Below are 27,375 nucleotides of genomic sequence, written 5' to 3'. Positions count from 1 at the left end.
GCTGTCTGCCCGTATTTGTTCGTTCTCTGTCTCTAAGTCTGTGTTTGTTGTTCAGAGTTCGTAGATTGTTATGTATGTGATCGATTCACTTGTTTTTCTGAGTCTTTCTTGCAAGAGGGATCCGCGGTAGCATCCACCTAGTCCGCCATCTTGGCCCCGCCTCCTGTTATTTTTTTATTCATTTTTTCAATCAACATGGAATAATAGAGATGGATATAGAGTTTTAACTTTTAGTATTCTAAGCAACAAAAAAGTGTAGGCAGGGTTTTCAAATCTTTTCATTGTATGTTAATTTTAAATTCTTTTCAGCTTTACATACATAAGAGCTTGAAAGTGTTAATAGGTCCACACAAAGAAAACACTTGACTGTAATAATGGATTTTGCCTGAATCATTCCCCTGACAGGGAGGTCAGATGAGCCGATGAAGCCACTGAATGGCTCAATGGTTAAGAATTATCAGTGAAAGTACTTCCCATCCAATGCTGTGGATGTGTGTGGAAGCAAGAAGACCGTGCAAATCAAGATTGAACAGGTGATTTGAGGTCAGGAACCTAGAGAAATGTGTCTGGATGGGTTAACAGGACACTAGGGCCTTATGCAGGCATTGGGAGCCAGAAGGGAGAAGGCAAGGAATCCGAGGGTCACACAGAATGAAAGCAAGGTATTCCTATCAGTTGCTGTCCACTTGGCTTCTATTCATGATGACCCCACGAACAACAGAAGGAAACGTTTCCCGTTCCTGCACCATCTTCACAATTGCTGCTATGCTTGGGTTCTTTGTTCAAACTACTGTGTATTTTGAGTGCCTTCGCACAACCTAGGGGGCTCATCTTCCAGACTATATTGGACAATATTCTGTTGTGATCCATAGAGTTTTCATTGGCTAATTTTAGAAGTAGATTTCCAGCCCTTTCTTCCTCTAGTCTGTCTTAATCTGGAAGCTTTGCTGAAATGTGTTCACCGTGGGTGACCCTGCTAGTATTTGAAATATCAGTGGGCTAGCTTCCAGCATCACACCAACATGCAAGCCACCACAGTATAGTAGAAAAACAAGGTAAAATAGGTCAAATTTATGAGCAGAACAGTGTCCTGGACAAAAGATTTAGTTTATTCATAGGATTTAGGATTAAGGAAAAACAAAACAAAAACCTTCTTCCTTACAGAATAAAATGGGGCTAAGTTTCTGAATATGAAAATTTCGGAAATGGGAAACAGTCTTTGTCAGGGTTCTCAACACCAGCCCCATTCAGGCTCAGTGATTTGCTAGGACTCAGCATATAGTCATACTCAAGGCTAAGGTTTATTACAGTAAAGGATACAAAACAAAATCAGCAAATACGTGATCCTGATCCTACGTGATACAGGGTATCATTTATAAGCCCTTTCTGAAAAATATTTTCAAATCGGAGTCCTCAATGTGCCACTCCCATACCAAGCTCCATCACGGCAACTTCCTTGTGTAGCTTGACGCTTCACGGACACTTTAGATATCCCAACAATATATTTCATCAGGATGCTCATGTCTTTAGGTTTATCTCCTTTCTACAAAGCTCAATTGTCTATGTGCATACAGCTTTATTTGAAGTATCTTCTCATAAAATGATTTACTTCTTTTTCCTCTTCTTAGTCATGTTACAGAAGCATGTTATTTGCAAATAAGATCTAAACTTTACCCTCTCCTAGTGTAAGAACAACTGTGCGGGTGGTTTCTCACTTCCTCTAACTTCACAAGGGGAAAACCCATTGCCATCGAGTTCATTCCAACTCATAGCAACCCTATGGGACAGAGTAGAACTGCCCCATAAAGTTTCCAAGGAGCGCCTGATGGATTCAAACTGCCCACCTTTCGGTTAGCAGCTATAGCTCTTAACCACTATGCCACCAGGGTTTCCATCACAAGGGAAAAGAGAATCAAAATCAACAGCCCAAGGCCGATTCCTATGAGGCAGAGGTCAGGCATGCTTCCTCTCTCTGCCATGGTTACTAATTCCGACACCAACTGTCCCTCCCACGGCATTCTCTACTTCTCTGTTGGGTTTGATAATTCATCGCAATGGCCACACAGAACTCACAGACAATACTCATGATTATGGGGTTTATTAGGGAAGTAACAGGTAACAAGTCAGGTTCAGGAATATTCAGGATACAGTTCTTCCATTAGGACAGCTTATTCACAGCCATGCCCACAGGCACGCCTCTCAGGCCCTGGCCTCTGCCCTGCTCCGGCACCCCACTCTGCCAGTAGGCCTTGGCCCAAAGGTGCTCAGCTCCAGCTCCATGGGTAGGCAAATCTAGCTCCAACAAGTGCCCAGAGGCACCCTACTCCTCCAGCAAGGCTCCTGTCCGAAGGCACAGAGCTTTCTCACTCCATGGGCTATGAACCCCATCAGGCTCTCTTCTGCTGTTCTCTCCTGCTGCTGTTTCTCTGCCACCACTTCTCACTGTCTTCACTGTTACAGCTCTCTCTCTCTTTCTCTGTCTCCTGGTTCCAGGAACTTCTCAGCACAGGGATCATGGGTCCAAAGGACATGCTCTGCTCCTGGCTGTTCCTCCTTGGTGGTGGTGAGATTCTCTTCTTCCTGCCTCTGGACTCGCTCATTTTAAACCTAGAGGGATGGCAAAACTGACCGATTTTCTTGGTAGGCCACAATTACCTTATTTGCACAGTCCTACCCAATCACTTGAGTGGGAGTTACAAGACCACGGAAAGTAAGACCACACAAAAGCAATCCATCACACCACACCTAGGGTCCCTCCTACTCCTCAGAAATATATTTAGATATGTCTTCCCAAACTGACTACTCCCTATCTATTAAAGTGCTAGCAAGGCATTCCATTTGCTCCCCTCATTACTGTAAATAGGTTCGGAGTGGAAATTATCAGAGTACAAAATTAACACAAAAAACCAAACCCATTGCCATTGAGTCAATTTCAACTCAAAATGACCCTATAGGACACAGCGGATTTGCCCCATAGGGTGTCCAAGAAGTGGCTGGTGGATTTGAACTGCCAACATTTTGGTTAGCAGCCGAGCTCTTAACCACTACACCCCCAGGGCATACAAAATACTGAGCCAAATGCCATAAATTTTACAAAAAGTTGTAAATGTATGGATTACATTTCAACATAAAGAAAACAAAAATCCTCACAACTGGACCAATAAGCAACATCATGATAAATGGAAAAAAATATTGAAGTTGTCAAGGATTTCACTTTACTTGGGTCAAACAATCAACGCCCGTGGAAGGAGCAGTCAAGAAATCAAACAACACATTGCATTGGGCAAATTTGCTGCAAAAAAGCAAAAGACCTCTTTAAAATCTTAAAAAACAAAGAGGTCATTTTGAGGACTAGGGTGGGCTTGACTCAAGCCATGGTATTGTCAAGAGCCTAATATGCATGTGAAAGCTGGACAATGAATAAGGAAGACAGAAGAAGAATTGACACATTCGAATCATGGTGTTGGTGAAGAACACTGAATGTACCATGGACTGGCAAAAGAATGAACAAATCTGCTAGGAGAAATTACACCCAGCTGCTCCTTACAAACATACTTTTCACATGTTATCAGGAAGGACCAGCCCTAGAGAAGGACATCGTGCTTGGTAAAGTGGCATAAAAGAGGAAGACCCTCAATGAGATGGACTGACACAGTGGCTACAGTAATGGGCTTAAACATGCCTATTATTGTGAGGGTGGTGCATGACTGGACAACATTTTGTTCTGTTATATGTAAGGTTGCTATGAGTTGGAGCCAACTTGCCAGCACCTAGGAACAACAACTACAGTATTATTTTAGAGATAGCAGGCTCAATTTCATTCTGTGTAATCTTGATATTTGATAAGGTAGAATTGAGATAAAAATAGCATTAAAAGAGTCAGTTAATACTGAAGGCTACTATTCATAATAAAGATACGACATTCTTTAATACTTATGTTCCCAGTAACATAACTTTTACAAAGGGTATGCAAAGTGAAACAGACAAAAACACAGTAATCTTGGAGACTTTAACAATTCAAGAAAATCGAGAAAACAAAAAACGTATAAGGATACAAAAGACATAAACAACATAATCTAATAGATATATACCAAACTCTGTTTACCAATAATAGAAAATGCACTGTCTTTTCAAGTGCACGTTGAATATTCACAAAAAGCGTTATCTTAGGCACAAAGAAAACCTCAATAATCCAAAGAATAAAAATAATATGAACAGTATTCTGTCTACTTTTAATAAACCAGACATTAATTTAAAACAATCAAAAGGAAAAATGTCCTTCCCCACGGAAATTTAAACACACACACAATTAAACTACAGGAGAAATATTTAAACACAATACATCGTAAATTTCAGGATATAGTTAAAGTAGTTATCATAACAATAAAAATGAAAATATATCAATTAAACATCCACTCCCAAAAGTTAGAAAACAAACACAAAACAAAAAGCAAAACCTGGTGGTATGAAAAAGAATTTATAATGTTAAAAGCAAAAATTAATGAATTAAAAAAAAGTAGAATTAATTAGTAAATACAAAAGCTAATTCCTTGAAAAAAATTAAAAGAAAAAAAAAACACCAATTAAAATAATAAAGTAACAAGGGTAGAAAGCATAAATATATTTAATTAGAATTAACAATAGCCATCAAAACAGAAGAACAGTATTCCAGGGGAATTTCTACCAAAATTTTAGAGAAGATCAGATAATCCCAATGTTACTTAAAATATTCCAGTGCATAGAAAAAGAATGAAAACATACAACTGCACTTTCTATTTTGAGTATAAAATTATAATCAAAAAAGAAAACCACTACTCAATATCTGTGAATACTGATGACAAAAAACTTAAGTGGAGGCCAAGACTATATTAAAAAATAATTTATCGTGACCAATGGGAGTTGATTCCAGAAATGCACAATGGTTCACTATTAGGAAATCCGTTCATATAATCTATCATATTAATACAGCTTGGGGGAAAATTATATGATCACCTCTAAAGATGGAGAAAATACATCTGAAAACAATTCAACACTTGTTCAGAGTAAGACAAAACAAAATCTCTCAATAAAATAGGAATTAATGATGTGCAACAATTAAGGGCTCAGCGGCTAACCAAAAGGTCTGCAGTTCGAACCTACCAGCCGCTCCCTGGAAACCCTATGGGGCAGCTCTTCTCTGTCCTATAGGGTAGCTATGAGTCGGAATCGACTTGTCGGCAATAGGTTTGGTTCCTTAACATTAATATGTAATATATGTTATATAATGGCATATGTACAGGCACACACACACACATACGCACACGAGACACATCTCCATCCCAAAGCCAGCATTTTACTTGCTGGAGAAATGAAAGGAACAAGACAAGTACCAGTTGTCTCCATTGCTCTCGAGCATGGCGTAGGAAGTGTTAGCCGCTGCAGTTAGACAAGAGGAAACAATTAGTATTTAAGAATTGGAAAGGAAAAGATAAAATCATCTGCGGTGTAGGTGATATGATGGATGGAAAATCCAAAGGAACAAATGTAAAAAATACAACAGAACAAGAGAATTCACTATCCTACCCTATCCTGCTCCTTTTGTAGACTTGTATGTGTTTCTGGAATGCCCAGCTTCTCAAGTTCAAACAATGGTGTCATAACAATCACATCAACTTCATTTGTGCTTTCACGATCTGCTTTCAGTCTGTTTTGCAGACACTACCCCTATCTAAAGTTCCTGGGTGGTGTTAGCTGTTTGTCATCAGCTGCTAACCTTAAAGGTTAGCATTCAAACCCCATCCAGCAGCTCCGCGAACTGCTTCCGTGAAGATTACAACCCAGAAAACCCCCTGGAGCAGTTCTACCTGGTAACACTTGGGCTACGGAGAGTCAGAATCCACTGGACACACGGCAATGGGCTTGGTGTTTTTCTTCTTTACTCCTATCTAGCTTTTTTTTTAAGGGTTGCTAGAGGAGCCCTGGTGGCGCAGTGGTTGTTGAGCATTTGGATGCTAACTGGAAGGTTGGTGGTTTAAATCCACCAGCTGCTCCACAGGAGAAGGATGTGACAGTCTGCTTCCATAAAGATTAAACCTTATGGGGCAGTTCTACTCTGTCCTATAGGGTCACTATGGGTCGTGATCAACTTGATGGCAATGGGCTTGGTTTTCCGGTTTTTTAAACAGTTGCTAAATCATATGATTTTGTCTCTGAAATGTCCCTCCCATCAGACTTCCTTTTTCCAGTCCTACTGTCACCATCCACAGCCACTTACCCTCCGCATATAACTCATGGTTGATAGTTTAATAACTCTATTTTTGTAATTTCCTATGGAATAAAGTCCCAATTCCTTGGCCTAGTTTTCTACAGCAGTCCCCTAACTCACCTTTGCAGCCTTATTTCTGCATAATCCTTTATGTACACACTGTTTAGCTGGACCAGACTACTGGGTATCTCTTAGACACACCTGTACTTACACTTCAGCATCACTTGGAATAGCCTTTCTGGTCATCCTTCCTCTGAGCCAAACTCTAACAGAATATAGCCGGCATGAGTTGTACAGGCACTGTTCAGTATTTCACATACACTGCTGTGTCCTGTATCCCACAGATGTGATTTCTTCCTCCTTTGAAGTCCATAGCACTCTGTACCTTTCCTTGGTATTTGTATCTATTGTGCATTTCAGAGTTTTGTGTTTTTATCTTATTAACTCTCCCAGATTACAAATTTCCAAAGGGTAGAAAGGAGTTAACACACATCTCTCCATTACTTGCAGCCCAGTAGGTGTTCAATAAATATTTACTTTACTGAATAAACTATGGCTGTCTGGAAAATAAAAACTAAGGTTTCAAACTCAAGTAAGGATCTGCCTTAGTTCATAGTTTATCCATTTTTCATTACTTGGGTCTATTCCATTTGAGCAGAATTTTGCCTTATTAAGGCTGTATTCTCAAGACCTAGAACTGTATCTGGCACATGGTAGGTACTTTGTTAATAATCCCGCCTGTATGGCTTTTTGAAAATTAATTGAATGATAACGGATAATGCAAAAAAGCAAGGGCTCAGCAAGAAAATAAAAACCAGCATCAGGGTCAGATCTTTATCATTTTGTGGTTTGCACCTATCATATTCTGGTGTTAATTTCTTTACATTTATGAACTGAGAATTAAAAATATATATATTTCATCGGATTACTGGACCAGCTCAATTCCATTTTTATAATTACAAAAACCGGAGTGTGAAAGAAACACCGGTGTTGGCAGACTATATTCAGGGTCAATTGGCTCAGTCTGAACCCCTAAAGCCCCTCAGGGTACTGCAAATTTGCTGAATTAATTCCGCTATTTATTGATGGCTTGTCAATTTTAAATTCTTATCCGTTATGCTGTCTGGCGATTTCACAGCCATTATCTTCTTTAAGCCTAAGGTGAGGGCATCCTTTTAGTGATCAGATAACCCCCTGATAAAAGGCAAATATTTAGAATCGGTACCATCAACTCTTACCTTCTAAAGCAGCCTTAGCTATCTGCAAGGGGCAAAGGCATTAACAGGTATAGGACTAAGGCTGCAGGCGGAACGTACGGTAAAGGCGGAAAGCCGGTGCACTTGACTGCTTTTAGGGACCTGGTTGACCGCATTTCCTCCCTCTCCCCTCACCCTCCTAAAAGCTGAAGTCAACTTTGACCAGGTTGGACAAAGCCCAGCCGTTTTGTAAAGAATTCCTTCCAAACCACCTTGCTTTTGTGCCAGTTTTAATCGCAAATTCACGGAACATAAGCAATCGAGATGCCACAGTCCTACGTCCCTGGACTTAAGAAGCAAGTAAGAACGGCGGGCGACCAGCACCCTGCTCTCCGAGCCAAGGCGGCGGCTGAAGGGAAGCGGGGACCGGAGGAGGCGGGGTTTCCTGACGAAGCCCCGCCCCCGCACTGGTCATCGCTGACTGGCCGCGGCGCGGGGCCACGAAAAAAGGGGCGGGCCTTTCCCCTTCCGCGCCATCCACCCGCCCGGTGGGCGTGTCCCGGGGGCGGGGGCGCGCGCGCTCGCGTCGGGGGAGAGGCTCGGGGCGGGGCGGGGCCAGGAAAAAGGGGCGGGCCTTTCCCCTTCCGGCCGTCCACCCGCCCGGGGGGTGTGTGCCGGTGGGCGGGGGCGCGCGCGCTCGCGTCGGGGGAGAGGCTAGGGGGCGGGGCGGGGCGGTGCCGGGCCAGGAGAAAAGGGGCGGGCCTTTCCCCTTCCGGCCGTCCACCCGCCCGGGGGGTGTGTGCCGGTGGGCGGGGGCGCGCGCGCTCGCGTCGGGGGAGAGGCTAGGGGGCGGGGCGGGGCGGCGCGCGCTCCCGGGAGGCGCGCAGCGCAGGCGGCGCGGTTCGCAGGGAGCCGGTCGGGGCCGGAACGGGAGCCCGCTGTGCGTGCGGAGGCTCGCGGGAGACCGTCACGATGAACACGGTGCTGTCGCGGGCGAACTCGCTGTTCGCCTTCTCGCTGAGCGTGATGGCGGCGCTCACCTTCGGCTGCTTCATCACCACCGCCTTCAAAGACCGGAGCGTCCCGGTGCGGCTGCACGTCTCGCGGATCATGCTGTGAGTGCGGCCGAGGCCCGGCGGCGGAGGGGCGCCCGGGCGGGAGTCCGGGGAGCCCTCCGAGCGGCGCCCGGCCCGCGCAGACGTCGGCGGTGGGCCCCGCGGCCGCCCCGGCTCCCCGGGAGCCCCGGAGCTCGCCCGCCGCCGCGCCTTCCCGGGCTTGCTCTCGAACTAACTGGGAGCGGGAGTCGGCCGCCGGCCCCGCTTCCGTCCTGTCCCTCCGCCGCGCCCGCCGCGCCCGGCCAATCAGGGAGCAACACAACAGCACGGCCGCGGCGCCGGCTCGCCCTCCGCTCCGCTCGGCTCGCTCCGCTCGGCGGCCGGGGGCTGCCTCTGCCGGCGGGGGTCCGCCGCGGGCCGGCAGCGCTGGAGGCTGGAGGGAGAGGCTGGGGAGGCTGGAGGCTGGGAAGGCTGGAGGGAGAGGCTGGAGGCTGGGGAGGCTGGAGGCTGGAGGCTGGAGGCTGGGGAGGCTGGAGGGAGAGGCTGGAGGGAGAGGCTGGGGAGGCTGGAGGGAGAGGCTGGGGAGACTGGGGAGACTGGAGGCTGGGGAGGCTGGAGGGAGAGGCTGGGGAGACTGGAGAGGCTGGGGACACTGGAGAGGCTGGAGGGAGAGGCTGGGGAGACTGGAGAGGCTGGGGAGGCGGGCCGCCTCTGTGTCACCGGAGTTGTCCCTGCCTGACGTTTCCCTTACCGTTTTCTGTTTCCACCTTCAAAAGCCAGTAGATACGCGGAGCTGCCTTGAAGTTGGCAGATCTCAGGATGCAAGGGGAATAATCAACATCTTAGCTTCTGATGCGGGGTGTGTGGGTGCCTTTTGAAGAGCCAGTCGTTTGGATACATCTGAAAATGCCAAAATACAATTTCGGAGTGACAGTGTCATTTCGCTGCAGCCTTTTTTTGTTTTTTAATCTTACAATTTTTGATTCTCCAGCTTTGTCTTCCATACGTACCTTTTTGTTGTTGTCCTGTTATTAGAGTCCATCCTCCAACAATTCACTTTTGTTCTTCGTCTTAGTTTCCTTTATGTCTTTGTCAGAGTCCCCAGCATGCTAGTCATGAGTGCCCCCCACCCCACCCCGCCTTTTTTTTTTTGGTGCTGTATTGATGCTTGTTACATGCTGTTCGAGGTTCACATCGACCTGCAGTGGAACTCAGCAGTGGAGCTCTTTTCTAAGAGCTTGGCAGAGTAAATATTCAACAAATGTTAGCTATTGTTATCTTGAGCAAGTTGCTTGTCATTTTGGACCTTAATTTCCTTTTGTTTGAAATGAACGTAATACCAACTTATATGCTTGATGTGAAGGCTTTTTAAAATAACTGAAGAACAGTGGGCCTGGCACAAAGTAAACCCAAAACCAAACCTGTTGCCTTAGACTCTATTCCAATTCATAGCGACCCTGTAAAACAGCTGGTGGGTTTGACTGTCTTGGGTTAGCAGCCGAGTGCTTAACCACTGCACCACTAGGGCTCCTCAGAACAAAGTAAGCATTCAATAAATAGCAGCTGTTACCATTTCATACTGGCTTTTCACACCACCCTGTATTCATATGTAAGTTTTCTTCTACTCATTTAATCAGATTGCTTTACATCAAACATTTGCAGTTTCTTTGAACAATTTTCAGTATCCCAGGGTGTTTTTTTTTTTTTTAGGGAATTTTTTAAAGGCATATGTAATTATCTAAAGACCTCCTTTTATTTCGGATTAGAATGTTTACCCTGTTTGCACACTTAGAAGTTTCTTTGGTTTTTACTTTTCTCTCTGTGGAATTGCTCTTTTACCTGCGCATACGACTAGATCCTTTTACTTTAAGGAATTATGGACATGTGAATATTGTATGTTGTTGTGTTTCAAGGATGGTAAAGCTGTTATCTTTACTTCTAGAAAAAATGTAGAAGACTTCACTGGACCTAGAGAAAGAAGTGATCTGGGATTCATTACATTTGATATAACTGCTGATATCCTTTAAGAAAACAATTTGTTGCTTTTTCTGTAGTTTTATAATGAGATAAATGTTGCTTAATGATTTTGGGGACAGGAAATGTGGCTATCGAACTGAATCAGCCTTGACGATTTTTGTGCTTAGGTTTTCATTGGTAAAGTAGTGTTAACACCTGCAGAAAACGTTTCTATAGATTTATGAGTTAACAATATTGTGTAAAGATAGTTTCAGTTCTTCAAAGAAACAAATTAGACCTGAGCTACAAAATAGAGTTCGAATTTGTGATTTGGAAAGAAAAAGTAAAGGTAGACTATTGGGATTAAAGAAGGAAAAATGTTCACCAGTGATCAGCCTGCCTAGAAAGACTATTTCATGTGTAATCCCAAGTAATGTAGCCATGTTTAATGAGAGCAGAAAGCAACATGTGTTCAAGTCTGTTGTATCTGTCATGCTTAGGTAACCCATTGTGAAAATGATTATTGGTAAACCGTATTAGCAGTTTTCTTTTGTAATCCTCTTTCTAAAGACTTTTATAATAAGGGTCAGAGAAATCCAAGCGATTAAAAGAGTTACTTTGAAATGGAGATGATTTAAGTATTTCTTTTTATTTTTAGTTTCTACCTTTTGACAACTCTGATCGTTTTGACCAGTTTAATCTTCTTTTAGGATCTTTGGTTAACATTTTGGCAGTGTTGTTCTCTGTCACTTTTAGCCTGATTTTACCTACCTTTTTAAGACCCCAGGATTAAAATTGATTGTGGAGGTTGGATCAAGTTTGAACAATTGAAGCAAATCATGCGCCTGGGAGCTTACCCAATATGCCTTTCAGCTACCACAGAATTTTAACTTGCTTCTTTAGAAGTAAAAAGTAGGCTAAGAATTAGTTCCATAGGCAGTTTTTCAGGAAGTAGAGCAAACCATCAGGAAACCTTTGTTTGCTTTTAAGTCTTCATGACATTTTTCTTTCTTTAACCTTACTCTTTTGTTAGAGTGGGAGCGTTGGAGCGTTAGAGTGGGATTTTCTGATATCTCCACCTCTGTATTTGCGTATCATCATTTGTAGTTTATTCAGGTCTTCATGCTACTGTTAAAACTTGAAATTATGCTTATGCTTGTAGAGAGCTGTCCTAGGCTTCTAAATTCTGAACTGGTGGTTTAGATACATATATCTAGGATGTGGAAACGCTGGTGGTATAGTGGTTAAGTGCTATGGCTGCTAAACAAAAGGCCGGCAGTTCAGATCCACCAGGCGCTCCTTGGAAACCCTGTGGGGCAGCTCTACTCTGTCCTGTAGGGTCGCTATGAGTTGGAATTGACTCGACGGCAATGGGTTTGGTTTTTTTGGTTTTTACCTAGGGTGTAGTGCATATAATAAAAATGAGATAACAATTTACTATACTGTATTTTTGGGCAAATAACGTGCCTGTATAAATAACATGCCCACACATATAACCCACAGAAAAGATGAAATTAAGTAAAACATTTCTGGCATAGCGCACCCACGTGTATAGTGTGCATGTCTCGTGAACTTCGGCCTCATTCACCCATTCTCCCCTATCACAGGAGTCAGATGATGACGATAATGAATGAACAAACTAAAGTGGCCTATTTTAAGATGAAAACACAGTTTCTTCTAGAGACTTATTTGTTAAATTAAAAGACTGATTATCCGAAGTTATGTTTCAGTTTAAGGTTTATAAAAACAATAGAATATAAACAACATGTAGTTTTTTAGTTTTAGGCCTAGGGTCATTTCTTACTGATTTGTAGTTCTTTGTGCATTTGTACTCTTTGGTTCCAGCGTGACTTTTGACTTCTCCATTCCTGAGAATGATGAGGGTATTTTATCAGGAAATTACAAAAATTAAATTTTGTGTATTCACTTTTGATCTGCTGGTAAATACTTTTGGTTTAAACTTCAAGTAATATAATATCAGTACCTACCTTAAGTGAAGTTTCCATGTGATCAGAAGTAGAAAGTGAAGTCAACCACATGTTAAAAAAAAAAAAAAGTTGGTGTAGTGCGCTCATGAAAATAGCACATGGAGGGGTTGTGTGGTGGGCAGAAAAACATATGACATGCATGTCATTTGCGTAAAAATACAGTAATGCTTAATAAAAGTCAAACATCTCAGCAGTGGAATCAGTCTTCTAGTTAAATCTGCCCTCTTTTTTTTTTCCCCACCCTGGGAAGCAGAATATTCTTAGCAAAAGTAGTTCATATATTGAAACATTTGATCTTTACTGGCATGTGACCAAAAACAATGTGTACAACTCTTTATTCATGGTTTAATTGTTTGGGCCTAGTTCAGGTTTGTGTGTTGTTAAACTTAAATTGTGGTGGTTGGAATCCTGTGTACTGCAAGTATTAAGTCCTCTTTTAGACTTAGTTGATGTTGCAGAAAACTGTATTTTGGATAAGTAATTTTCTTATATCAAGTATCTCAGCTAGTAATGCCTGGAGAAGCAGGGGAGATGCTGATAATCTCACCTAGTAATTTTTGGTCTTAGAATTATCTGGATTTTATAATATATTTATCTTCTATAGATTTTTTTTTATTAAGCTAGCATATCCCTGTTAACATAGAACAGGTGGCTCAGTGTACTTCTGGGCCACTTCTCCTTTTTTCCATTTCGGTGTCAGTTTTGCTGTGGATAACTAATCTAAGGATAGCTAAGGTCTGTTTAAAGTTGTTTACTGCTTTATGACTCATATATTCCTTAATTTGTGCACATCTAGAGAATATATTTGATTGGAATGTTAAGCAGTTGTTTCTTTACTTATCAGCAGAATATTCAACAAAAAATAATGTAAGTATGTATGTGTAAAATTATTTTAATAGCTGTCTAAAACATCATTCTTTATGCAACATACAAACTTCGTATGTCAAAATATCTGACCCAAGCAGCCTAGTAAAAATCAGTAGAGGTGGTTCCGGTAAGAAGACTCTATCTCCTTCGATAGCCTCTCTCTTTTCTTTGATCTGCTCTGTAGCTCTCTAGCGTTGTGGTCTCCAGAATGGGGTGCGTACAAAGTAATCCACAGATAAATAAAGAATAGACATTAAGAGCTTCTATTTATGTGTTAACACTTCTCAGTTTGAAAGGGAGAGGCACTTAAGCTTACTAATACTTGTTACATGGACTGACATTAGCGCTCCTGTTCAGTCCTTAAATGAGATGGTCACTGACTCCTACAACATGTAAATATTCTGGAGGAGGAAGTGGAATATTGTAGGCCAAGAGGTTGACCGTGCTACTTACGTTCATTCATTCATTTAGCATTCTGCAAAGTATTGCATTATATGCCCAATTAAGTGGATTATATTACCTAATTTTAAGTAAACTAATCCTCCCAAAAAGAACAAATGGCTTTAAAAGATTTCTGCGAAGAAACAGATTGAACATAATGCTAATGGTCCAAACACATGCAAACAATAGGAAAATGGCAGAGTGGATACTTCTGCCTTTTTCTTCTGAACTGTTACTATTCAACCAACCATATTAAAGGATTAAAAACAAAATGAAAAGACAACCTAAATAGACCTAATAGTAAGTTGGCTGAGATAATTCAACATTAGTCAAGGAGACTATTTGAAATACAAATTTACCTTCACTCTCAGTAATCATGGAGCCCTGGTGGCTTAGTGGTTAAGAGCTTGGCTTCTAACCAGACGGTCGAATCCACCAGCTGCTCCTTGGAAACCCTATAGGGCAGTTCTGCTCTGTCCTGTAGGGTCACTATGAGTTGAGTAGACTCTATGTCAGCAAATTTTCTTGGATCATTAATGAGGAGTATTTGGGTGGTGGGAATTATTAATGCTCTTGACTGCTAACTGGAAGGTTGGAGGTTCGAGTACATCCAGAGATGCCTTGGAAGACAGGCCTTCCAAAAATCAGCCATTGAAAACCATGGAGCATAGTTTTCTTCTGACACACATGAGATTGCCATGAGTCAGAATGGACTTGACAGCAACTGACTTTTTTTTAGATCATTAATGATGGTATTAATTAATGATAATAGTACTTAGTTTATAAATAAAAATGCTTAGTTTGGGTTTGTGCTCAGTCATCTGTGATCAAAAAGCCTTGGAGACTCTGTCCAATGGTAAGATCAGAAAGGTTGCCTGGGAAATGGGGAGATCAAATTCCTGCTCAGCTGTAGTACTTTTTTAGCTAAAATACTCTTCTTCACAGCTAAGATCAGAGAGAGAGGGCAAGATATTTCAATCAGCATAATTTGTAACTTGTGCTTAAAACTGTCATTACCCAAATATATAATCAGAATCTGTAAAGGTTACAGTTTTTTCAGTAATCTCTGAGATTATTTTAAAATCTTTCTTCATACTAAATGCTGTAAATGTGATTTTCTTTTTTATACATAGTGTCAGCTGTTTTGAGTAGTCTTATAAGCCATATAGCTGCAGTTAATTACTATGTCTGTTTGTTGAGAAATGTTTTCCTTTGTAATAAGGTTGTATGAGATTCACCAATTTGAGTACTTAGTGTTTTTAATCATAAGTTATAGTTCAATGAAAACTGTAAGATTTATAATTAAAAACTACTAAACCATTAAATTAAAACCTATTAAAACACTATTAAGACTAAGTTAATAGTTAATGATTGAAAGCTTTTAGTTCAGTCTAATTGAGAGCTTTTGTTGCTGATGGGTAGGGGTTGAGATATTTATACAGACTATTGCTAAAACAGAGAGCCCTGATGGTGCAGTGGTTAAGCACTCGACTGCTAACCAAAAGGTTGGTGGTTCAGACCCACCAGCTGCTCCACGGGCATGTGGCAGTCTGCTTTTGAGAAGATTTCCAGCCTTGGAAACCCGATGGGGCTGTTCTGCTGTGTCCTGTGGGGTTGCTATGAGTAGCAATTGACTCTACGACAATGAGTTTGTTACTAAAATGAAAATCATCCTATGTCCTGTTTTAATGTGTATTTTTCAGTTGTCTTGTTTATTGTCTGCCTCAGTGCTGTCCACCACTGAGTTGTTAGTTGCTTTTTTAGAACTGGAATATGAAATATAAAAAATCGTAATCTCATCTGCGATAACGTTATAGAATGTAGATACTGTAGAAATACACAGTTAATACAGATGAAGTGACTTAATTTGCCAGTTTAGAAAGGCTTGGCGGCAAGTATCGATGTACTTTGTTAGAAATGTTTTAAAAGCTTAAGTGTATTTTGCTCTACATGGTACCATTGTCTAATTTCTGAAATTCTGAATGTGTAATTGGTACTGAAAGTATAAAGTGAGTGGTTCTAATCAGTGAATTAAGATATGAAAGTGGAACCTGTGGAATTAAAATCCGCTTATGTTGTTTTTTACCTGAGTTACCTTTATGTTTATCACTAGTGCAGCGTGCAGGTAACTTACAGTTAAAGGTGGGTCCACTTTCTGTGTTTTTTTGAATTGTTTTCAAGTTTAAAGGAATAAGAAATTAATCACTTATCTATTGAATGGTTTCATTGGTTTTATGCCAAGTATTTATTAGGCATTAGGAATATTGGGATGAGTAAGTTTTCATCCTTATCCTTGAGAGTCAGCAAAATAAAACCAACAGAAAAAGCTATTCCTGAAGATGAGAGTAACAATTGTAAACACATGTACTGTCCTTCAGATCTCAAAAATTATCCAGATTTATATGCCATCTTCTTTGTAACAGCTATACCTAAATCATATTCTTAATCTTGGTTTACCCCAGCATGACTAATAAAAAAAAAACTAATAGGTTAATACAATTTGGATTTTATGTTGGTGACTGAACAGATGTACATAAAATGTCATTTCACTTCAGCATGTCATTGATTTTGTGTTCTTCAGTCTTGATGTTTCTTTTCAGCGTTAGAAACTTTTAGGTTAGGCTCGAACCCTCCTTTAATAATACTGTTCCCACCCCACCCCTGTTTTTTTTTAATGTAGTTACCATACGCTGAGCAGTTGGCCTTACAAGCTAATGGATGATAGCTTCATAAAAACAAATTTCTTGAGATTTAATGTTACTGTTGTGGTCAGTTGCCGTCAAGTCATAAATGTTTTCTCTCCATTTTATGCCCTTTTTCCCCATTAAATAGGTAGGAGTTCTCCATCTATGACTAGAAATGGAGCCTGTACATAATACGTTGAAACAGGGGCTTTAGAAGAATTGACATCTAGAATTTTGCCATTAATAAAACAATGATTTACCTAAATTTTTTTTAATTTAAAGGAGGAAAAAGGGTTCTGAAGGGCTCCAGGAGCCCTGGCGGTGCAGTGGTTAAGAGCTCGGCTGCTAACCAAAAAGGTCATCAGCAGTTTGAGTGCATCAGCCACTCCTTGGAAACCCTGCGGGCATTTCTGCTCTGTCCTTCGTACAGGGTCGTTGTGAGTCAACGGCAACGGGTTTGGTTTTTTTGCTTTGAAAGGGCTTCATGTCTTTAGTGATTCCTTGATAATTTAAAATCCTTGGAGATCTATAAATTTCCCTGACTTAACCTGGCAGCCGTGGCATGTATTAACAGTGTGAAATTCTGCTTCCCGGTACTCCGAGGTCCACGCTGAGCTTGAGGGTCTCTGAAATCTTACAGGGAAAAGTGACTTAAAAAAATAATCCCTTTACTGGGGATTTTAATCCCCGTGTTCCTGCAAGGGCCTCACTTCTTGGAGAATATATAGGTTTAAAACCTTGTGTTAAACTATGAGAGTCTTACGAAATAGTTTACGCTAGCAAAAGTAACTTACTTAAGGAAGTAATCGTTCTTCTGCCCAAGAAAAGTTTGCTCTCTTTTTAAATCTACTTGTTTTTTTTGTATACTTTAAAGATTTTAGCAATTCCCTCAAGGTTAGATTCATGAATAATAAAAAAAAAAGTCAACTAAATGTCTACCAATACTTTTAATTTGAAGTGACAAGGTGCTATTTCTAATGAGTTGTCTTAATTTTCATTTTAATACAGGCTCTGAACCAAGTTGTCCTTTGGGACAAGATTGTTCTGAGAGGTGATAATCCAAAGCTGCTGTTGAAAGATATGAAAACAAAGTATTTTTTCTTTGACGATGGAAACGGTCTCAAGTGAGCAGTTCTTTTCATTTTTTTCACTTAGTGAGATGTAAAGGGGAAAGAAAAATGTAATGTATTTTTATTTTAAAGAAAAATATTAGAGGGTAAAAAGAGGAAAATTGTGAAAAAAGAAAAGTATGCAACTTCGAACTGGAAGGTTGGGTAGAAAGACTGCCACATAAAGTTGGATTTAAGATAGACACTCAGGTCTCTTGCAAAATGCTAAACGTGACAGTCAGACTAATACAGCTTAGTCTTATAGCTTCTGCTCTGAAGGATACAGGGCACTGAGCTTGCCCGTAGAGGAGTAGGGCTGTGATTGTCAAATAAAAGGCTCCTTACTGAAGGAGTTTAGAGGAACTTGCCAGGGAAACCTTAACAAAGAGACAGCGTGTTGGCCTAGGAGGTGATACTGAGGTGTCTAGTATTTGTTCTCTTAGCTTGGCTTCTGTGAACCTGTTACTGCTTATACAAAATGAGGCACTTAGAATGATCGATCTCTCAGGTCATTTTTAGCTTTTACACTCTATGAGTAAACATTGAAAAGCCTTTTAGGGAAGAGCCATCTTGACCAGACCTCCATTTTTGCAGGTGAAAAATTTCAGACTGTGAGAGATTATGACTTGCTCGGTGCTGCCCATCTAGACGGTGGTAGAATTAGGTGTCAGATCATCGTCTTCTGATTCCTAGCTTGAGCCTCTTTTCACGTTTTCTGTGTTTTGCTCATTTAAGCTTTTTGGTTGATAGTTCCAGTAACTGTAAATGAGTCTAGGTGGGTAATTATGGGATACCTGCACATTTCATGGAGGTCTTTTCCAGCGTCGTCCTTGGATTTCAGGTGCCATGAGAAAACAGTTGTGTTGAAGATGACTCTTCCTGTTAGGAATAGTTAGTTATAAAGAATGTGACATCTAGTGCTTGAACTAAAATGTGTTTATTGAATTACGAATGCCTCTGTTCACTTCTGTTTGTTGTATCTTTTTACAGGGGGAACAGGAATGTCACTTTAACTCTGTCTTGGAACGTTGTACCCAATGCTGGAATTCTACCTCTTGTGACAGGCTCGGGACATGTGTCTGTCCCATTTCCAGATACATATGAAATAACGAAGAGTTATTAAATTATTCTGAATTTGAAACAGCATATTTTTATACTTCATGAATCATATCTCGTTTATTCCCTTGCATCTTCATTTGCTTCTGATTGCTGTTGTGTTTTTTTTTTTTCCTGTATGAGAACTAATATCAAAAGGCATATTTGAAGGGAAAGGGCAACTGGAACTTAACTTTATAAACAGAACAAACATGCAAAGAAGGCCACCAGAGTAGAGTGCTATAAGAATAAGACAACTTCATAATAAGAATTTGTAAAAAAAAAAAAAATTGTGTGTTTAAAGTATTCCTTGTATTTCCATTGTTCTTTATGGAACATAACATGAGCGTGAAGGGTAGTTAAACTTTCAGGTGCCTGTAGAGTCGTAAGAACTCTGTGTTTTATGCCTTGGATTCACGTGGATTCATATCAGGTGTGATTTAGGGGTAGACATTCTCTTTCATCTTTTGAGGGGAATGCCTGATTACTGGAAAAATGAATATGGTTATTTGTTAGAAGCCTGGCTTACAGAATAGCCAAAAGTGATGGGATTTTATTCCATTTATTTTAGGAATGCCCCAAATCCTTGTTTTTCTTGCCAATGACTATCAACTGTCCCCACCTAAAGACTAAATACCTCTTTATATGCTGTAATTCATTCTGACTCGTTTTAAAGTCTCTTAAGTCAAATGTGTGTCATTCAGTGCTTTCTCTTAAAATGTTCCTTTGTATTTCTATGATTTTTTAGCATTGTCATTGAATGTGAAAAATGTTCGCATGGTTTACCCTGAGTCAGTTTTGTTCTAGTGGGTATGCCTAGTGCCGCTGTGTGGTAATTATGTAACATTTTCTATAGATTCATGTTTTATTAATGGGGTAATAATAATAACCAGTATTTGTAGTGTGCTTTTCCATTTTCGAAGCACTCTCATATTTTAATGAATGCTGTCCTCAGTAGTCTAATGAGGTAAGTAGTGCGAGTGTTATCTCTATTGCAGATGAAGAAACAAACCCAGAAGTTTAGTGAATTGCTCAAGGAATGGAGTTAAAACTTGAATTAAGATCTCCCGACTCTCTAAACTTACCCTTTCTCCTATACCTCAGATTACAAGCTAATCAGAACTCACTTATAATTTTCATTGTATTTTTTGTTACCCTGGGCACCCTTTTCTACCACTCCTAGAAGAGGTTTCCTCATCCTCTGGGAAGTGACTAATTTTCAAGCTGCCAAGAAATTAAATATAGAGGTAATATCTCATTTTATTGTTTGCATTACTTCATTTTCCTGATATTAAAAGTTATAAGAAAATCTACAAGTATCTAAAAATAATTTAGAGATTAAATAGATAATATATGATTGAATATGTGATCATATTTAATATGAGTTTTTCTGCCATGGGCAAATAAACATCCTCAGAGGTAGCAACTGTGAATCAGTTACCTTTAAGAGCAAGACCAAACACTGTACTTACACAGTCAGCGGTAACCAAAAAGGGCTACAATTTTGTAAGACTAGTTTAAAGTAGTAAATAACATTTTGTTGTATTTACCTCATATTAAAAAAATAATAAAATAAAAATCACCACTTAATTACTACATTAGTTTTAACAGCTGTCGTATGTAGTCGTCCAGTTCACGTAGAAGCCTGTGTGTATGACTTCGTCAAACCGGCAGAAAGGTCAGAGAGATGGTATCGTGAACACTAGACTGGATTTACCTCCCAGCTTTTCATTAAACCTTTCAAGGTCTCAGTTTCTTTGTCTGTAAACTGACTGTTGGACTAGATGACTTAAATGGTGGTCCTTTTACACCACACAGTTCTTTAAAATTTGTTGTATCTGTTCAGCAAAGAGATTGAACAAAAAAGCACCTTATTAATGTGAACATGGGAAGATGATTGAAAGACTAACATAATTCACGTTCTCTAACTTTGTTAGATTTTATGCTGAGAAAGTCTAACTTCATTTAGTTTTTACAAATACTGCACACGGAACTTAATACCTGCAGGCATCAAAGCTTAAAATTGATGTTCCCAGTAAGGAGGGCATGCACGGTACGCCCGTAGTCTCAGCCAGACCCGGGTACCAGTTTCATAGCTCTTTATACCTCTATAGCGAGTGGATCTGTTAGTTTGGTAGAGATGAATGTTAAAATTTACTTGAGTAACAGTTTATTTTCTTTGGCAAACCCACTTTTTTAGTCTGGTGAGGAAGACAAGTAGAAAAGCCCAGCAGGCACAGTGGAGAGTTAGTTGTTCATTTTTACTTAATTAAAGGAAGCTGCTCAGGACAGGAATGCACCAATATGGGAATAAGGAACCTCCGTCTCAGGAACTCTGTGTACAGCTGTATTAGTTTACTATAATTAATACATTTTAAAAATTGACTTGTGTTCAGTTTAATAACCGTATCATCTACCTTAGTGGTTTAAAAGAAGTCTTAGAACGTCTCCAAAAGTACATAACCCTTCAGACTTACTTCTAAGAGTGGCTAGAAGTGTCTAAGCCCAGAGATGATTCTGGGAAAAGAGAATAATAGTTACAAGACACTTACCTAAAGTAATTATGGTTAGAAATGCATGAATTTTAAAATGGAGTACTCAAATACCCCTTTTCTCTAGTAGCTTAGCCTAGACAAACAGCTATATCAGTGTTTTCTATTCCCCTGTTGATTTATGCATAAAGAAAAATAACAGAAAATTGCAGAAACTCCTTAGGATGTGATAGGAAAGGGGGTAATTTTGAATTTCCTCCCCTGTAATTTTATAGATCTTATGGTACATCTAGCTAGCCAGTTAATAGTGCTAAAACCAACCAACCAAACCCAGTGCAGTCGAGTCGGTTCCGACTCATAGCGACCCTATAGGACAGAGTAGAACTGCCCCACAGAGTTTCCAGGGAGCGCCTGGTGGATTTGAACTGCGGACCCTTTGGTTAGCAGCCATAGCACTTAACCACTATGCCACCAGGGTTTCCAGTAGTGCTAAGAGATGGGCTTTAAGGTTATAATGATCATTTTTCAATATTGTATCTAAAGCTTTGGATCTTTGGGGTATAGGTTAATGCAGGTGTTATTTTATAATACTTTGAGTTAACATGAAATGGGTTTATGGGGAAAAAACCATAAACTAAACTTTGGTAGTAAATAAACATCCATCCATTTCAAAAGCTTTCCTTGCTTTTAGCAGAGAGCCTGTGCACATTATGTGTGACTGCCACCGGTTTACAGAAACCTGTTTCAAAAAGTTGTTGCATGTTTTTAATGCAATTTGGGAAATTGTTTAATTCACAAATAGAGATTCATAAGAAGAATTCATGAAAATACTGAAGATGTGTTTGAGGATTTTCTTAATTGCAATAAATACTCAGCATTTTTTTCTAATGAAAATGAATTTTGTTTACTAGTAAAAGTATGCATTTTAAAAGATTTTCAGATTTATGCTTTTTATGTGAAGCTGCAGAACTAAAGTGGAAGAAACCAAGTCTAGTAAACTTCTCAGAAGTTTTTTTTTTATTTAAATTTTTTTTTTGGGGGGGGGAGGTTAATTTACACCTAAAATAGCTTCTCTGGAGACTGTATGCTTCTGTACTAGACTGTAAGCTCTTTGAGGGCAGTCTGTCAGATGTACGTATTTGTATCTTTCTCGGCGCCTAGCATAGTGACTTGCACATAATAGGCGCCCAATAAATACTGATGATGAATGAAGTCATTGTGTTCTGATGTGACCAGACCTTGGTGGCTGTTTGTAATTAACACTCTTGTCCTTTGTAAGTTCTCCCTTTTTTGTTCTTGCACCCCTGGTGACATTAAAGGACTCTTCTTCCTCTCCCTTCTGGCTGATTTGGACTGTCCAGCCAAGGCAAATGCAGCTCTTGCCACAGTTGCCTATGGCTGATGTTCTTTCAAGCTTTTGATAACAAGAGATCGGAGTGATGGTGGCCGATTGACAAAATCGATATGTAAATTGCTTCACTTTATAAAGCTCTAGAAAATCATAGCATAGACTGGACTTTAAAAGTCTCAGGCAGATATGAGTGAAAATATAGCAGACTCCACCTACTGGCACATAATTGGCCTACCTCCACCACACATCTGGCTTATAGGACTGCTGAACCTGTTGAGTTGGGAATTGTACATTTCCTCCTTCGGTATCTCACGAGAGAGAGATTGCTCAGAAGAAATATTTACCAGTGAATTTGGACAACCAAAACAAACTTCGAAAGAACTTTTTAAACCTAATTTTTTTCTTTCTGGGGGCTGGCAAAATTGGGCTTTTGTTTGTTTTCTCCCAAACTGGGGGATCCTATGTGAGAACTTTTTTTAGTCCTTAAATGTTTTTCCCCACACTCCTTTGTCCATTTCCCTTTCTCCAGGTAAAGTGTTAAAGCAAGCATTCTGAGTTCAGTAGACCATTGCCTGATAAATGGATCATCCAGCAGAAAGAAAATGGTATAATCCAAGTCAGCTACCACCTTGGAGTAACTTCTCAGCTGGGCCTTTCCTTCCTGTTTGAAAATAGCTGAGGAGCATTTTTCTTACATATGTGTAATTTATACATACTCCCCTTGTGTATCTATAGTATAGATGAAAATAGGCATTTGGTTGTTGAAAAGTAAGAGGGCTGATTACACTATACCCTTTGACGTAGGATTGATTCCTACTCACGGTGACTCTGTAGGACAGAGTAGAACTGCCCCGTAGGGTTACCAAGGAGCGCCAGGTGGATGCAAGCTGCCGACCTTTTGGTTAGCAGCTGTAGCTCTTAACCACTATGCCACCAAGGTTTCCAAGTTGAAAACTAAAACGGCTGATTAGTAGTATGTATTTGAGGGAGGGGTCCTCTGCTCCTGCAAGGTTACCGCTTCTGTGCCATCTGTCCCACCCCCTTGCTTGTAAGGGGTTTGGATGGCTGTAATCTACCTGGCCCATGAATGAGTACTAAGGGGGAAGGAATCTAACGGCTGTGAGTGGGGAGGAAGAGAGTTTTGAGGTGCTGTGAGGAGTCAGTCATCTGGAACTCAGAGGGGATTTGGCACTGTTAGAAGTCTTCCCGAGGTTGTGTTGGGCATCTCCCAGGTTGATCTGGTAAGTCTGGTGTTTGTCCCTCTGATGCTGCGGTAATGATCCCCTCGTGGCTATAATCTGTGCATGTAGAAACAACCAGAACTGTTAATCTTATCTGGTGAATCTTGCTGATTTTTTGTTAAAAGTTCACAAATGCCGTTATATTAGGAGAGCCTGATTGCTACCCGTTACTCCTCAGCTCAAAATTTGAGAACCCAGTGAAGTATTAAAGTAACACAAACTGCTGCAATAGATAACATCAAAATTTCAGGAACTTAAAAATGTATATCTTGCTCACACAAGGAACCCATGTGGGTGTGCAAGCAACTTTGCGCACGGCGTGACTGAAGGACCCAGGTGCCTTCCATCTTGTGATTCTGCCACCCCCAGGCTCACTGTCCATTACTTCATGCTGGCTGACCAGGGTTGGAAAACGTAAGAAGACTCATCCGTGTAATTAGCTTGACACGGAAGTGTCACATAGCACTAACTCATTCCAGGGCTGAGATGGAATTACACGGTCCCATATAGGTGCAAGGGTGTTATATAGGTGCAAGGGTGTAGTTTTTATTTGGGCAGTCACTTCAGAAACGTGTGCTGTGGGTGGGAGCGTGACTTTTCTTGCATATCTTGCCATCTCTTCCTGCTTGTGCTCACCGGCTGTACTTGGCCAACCCCCTGTACTACCCTAACAAGCATAACCAGTTGTGAACACACACACACTATACTTTTTTCTCTCTGTTTTGGATTTTCTGAAGGAGAGGAGCATGTTAAATTTGAAGAGTTATCAGGCCTGAGAGTTACCTGAAAAGTCTAATACTTCTAGGCAAGTACTCTGTCCAGAACATAGAGTCATTTTTAGTTTTATGAAGTTTGTATCTTGAGGTTTTTTTCCTGGTTACTGCTATTTATATCATTTCATTTAAATCAAATATGCAAAAGATCTCTCTTGGTGAATGCTGCTCAGAGGGGCTGCCCAACTTTGATCCAAAGTTGCCCTTGCTATTTGGACTTGGAAGAGATGCATAGGAATGGGGTCTGTCCCCCAACCCTCACCAACTGATTTCCTTACCGATCCTCAAACTTGCCAAGCAGGTTCTCACTGCAGTCTCTGCACTTCCTGTTTCCTCCTCCTGAAACGTGACTTTGAAACTCAGCCCCTCATTCTCTTACGTGTAATCTCGTTAAAGGGCCTTCCCGACCACCCTTTCTGACACCCTCTGGTGACTTATCCTTTTACTCTGCAGCATTATTCTTTATAGCTCATCTATGTGTGTGTGTACATACGTAGATGTAAACTTACTGACTTACCTTCACCGAAACAAGGACTTTGCTTGTCGTATCTGTAGCTCTACATACGGAGCACTTAAACACTTGACGCGTTAATTAATGGAATCAGTGTGATGAATCAATTGACTTCATTTACACAGGTGTTTTTCCTGATGCAAGACAGCATTTCAGAACATGAATTTTCCGAGGATAAACTGGTTATTTATTACAAAAAGCTACGATAATACCTCTTGGTGATAAAATGCTTAATATTCAAATGATGGAAAGGATGCTAGGGTTATAGAGTAGCTTATATATGAAACACTTGACAAAGGACGATCCTGAGTCCTTGTAAACTTATGTCTTTTCTGTAGATTTTCAATGGGAAAATGAAATACAGAAAAATGCTTGGGATATTTGTGGACAGTTTAGTGAATAATTATAAAGCATGCACATTTGTAACCACAATTCAGATCAACAGAACAATGTCCCTACTCCAAGCCTCCCTCCCCATAGCCGTTCTGGGTCACAATTTCTTGCCTCTCCACCATCCTCACTTCTGTGCTTATTTTTTTGCTTTACTTGAAAGTATTATCACCTATGTTGCATCCTATTTGCCTTGCCGCCATTATGAGCAATATCAAGATTTCAATGGTTTAAAAAACAAACTTATTTCTTGCATCGTTGAGGGCTTATGGTTGGCTTAGGGTATGTTCCATGCGTTATCTCCATTCCTGTATCCACATTGAAAGAACAGTTCCTTTTGGGACATCACGGAGCAACAGAACTGACGGAAACTCTTGATGTCTCTCATAGCATCTGATTGAACATGACCAGTATTGTGTCTAATTGGCCCAAGCATGTCACATGGCAAGGCCGAAAGTGAAAGGGCTGGGATATAAACTCCATAGGGAAATAGTGCAAGTCATATGGCACTGGGGAATCCCTACAGGGAAAAGGGTGTGAATTCTTGGGAGTGATGATGTCATTTATTACACATCCTTAATTTTTTTTTTTTAAGCAGTATAGCTTAGTTTGCTTGGTTATGAACTTCCATAAATGGTACCTTACCATAAGAATTTTTTGTGTCTTGCTGCTTTGGCTTGGCATAAGATTTAAGGGATTTGTTTGTTTTTTGTTCATTTTCATTGTTAGATAGCAATACATTGTATGACTAGTGCACAATTTTTTTTTTACCTATTTTAGCAATTAACATTTTGCTGTATATGTTCTTGTATACATAGCCTGGTGTATATGTTTGTTTCTCTAGGGAAATGGTCTGAAATGTTTTTGCTTGCGTGTTGTTGCTGTTAGGTGCTGTCGAGTCAGTTCCAACTCATAGTGACCCTATGTACAACAGAACAAAACATTGCCCAGTCCTTCAGCATTCTCACAATCATTGCTATGCTTGAGCCCATCGTTGCAGCCACTGTGACCATCGATCTTTTTGAGGGTCTTCCTCTCTTTTGCTGACCCTCTGCATTACCAAGCATGATGCCCTTCTCCAGGGATTGGTCCCTCCTGACAACACGTCCAAAGTACATACGATGAAGTCTGGCCATGCTCACTTCTGAAGAGCATTCTGGCTGTACTTCTTCCAAGACAGATTTGTTCATTCTTCCGGCAGTCCAGGGTGTGTTAGATATTCTTCGCCAGCACCAGCACCACAGTTCGAAGGTGTCGGTTCTTCTCTGGTCTTCCTTATTCATTGTCCAGCTTTCACATGCATATGAGGTGGTTGAAAACACCATGGCTTGGGTCAGGTGCACTTATTCTTGAAGTGACATCTTTCTGTTTTAACATTTTAAAGAGGTTTTTTGTAGCAGATTCGCCCAATGCAATGTGTCCTTTGATTTCTCGACTGCTGTTTCCATGGATGTTGATTGTGGATCCAAGAAAAATGAAATCCTTAACAATTTCAGTATTTTCTTTGTTTATCATGAAGTTGCTTATAGGTCCAATTGTGAGATTTTTCCCATGTTGTGGTGGAAACCCTGGTGGCATAGTGGTTAAGTGCTACGGCTGGTAACCAAAGTGTCGGCAGTTCGAATGCGCCAGGCGCTCCTTGGAAACCACGGGGCAGTTCTACTCTGTCCTATAGGGTTGCTATGAGTCGGAATCAACTCGACGACACTGGGTTTGGTTTTGGTCTTGTTAATTTTTTTGTGTCGAGGTGTAATCCATAATGAAGGCTGTAGTCTTTAATCTTCATAAGTAAGTGTTTCAAGTCTTCTTCGCTTTCAGGAAGTGAGGTTGTGTCATCTGCATGTCACAGGTTGTTAATGTGTCTTTCTCCAACCATGATGCCATATTCTTCTTCATATAGCCTAGCTTCTTGGATTATTTGCCCAGCATACAGACTGAATAGTATGGTGAAAGGATACAACCCTGACACACACCCTTCCTGA

The 27,375-nt window shown here is 40.6% G+C and overlaps 1 protein-coding gene across 1 annotated transcript; it reads left to right on the top strand.

Annotated features, from left to right (window-relative positions):
- Positions 1–8,333: 8,333 nt before the first annotated feature.
- Positions 8,334–22,339, top strand: SPCS3 (signal peptidase complex subunit 3). The gene is made up of 5 exons (XM_064273552.1): positions 8,334–8,555; positions 10,438–10,513; positions 13,232–13,306; positions 17,440–17,555; positions 18,531–22,339. The coding sequence occupies exons 1-5, from the start codon at positions 8,413–8,415 to the stop codon at positions 18,661–18,663; spliced, it is 543 nt and encodes a 180-aa protein (XP_064129622.1). The 5' UTR covers positions 8,334–8,412; the 3' UTR covers positions 18,664–22,339.
- The last annotated feature ends 5,036 nt before the right edge of the window (positions 22,340–27,375 follow it).

Source organism: Loxodonta africana, chromosome 21, assembly GCF_030014295.1.
Source record: "Loxodonta africana isolate mLoxAfr1 chromosome 21, mLoxAfr1.hap2, whole genome shotgun sequence".
Classification (NCBI taxonomy): Eukaryota; Metazoa; Chordata; class Mammalia; order Proboscidea; family Elephantidae; genus Loxodonta; species Loxodonta africana.
Note: the sequence above shows the minus strand (reverse complement) of the source record. Positions and strands in the feature narration are given on the sequence as shown.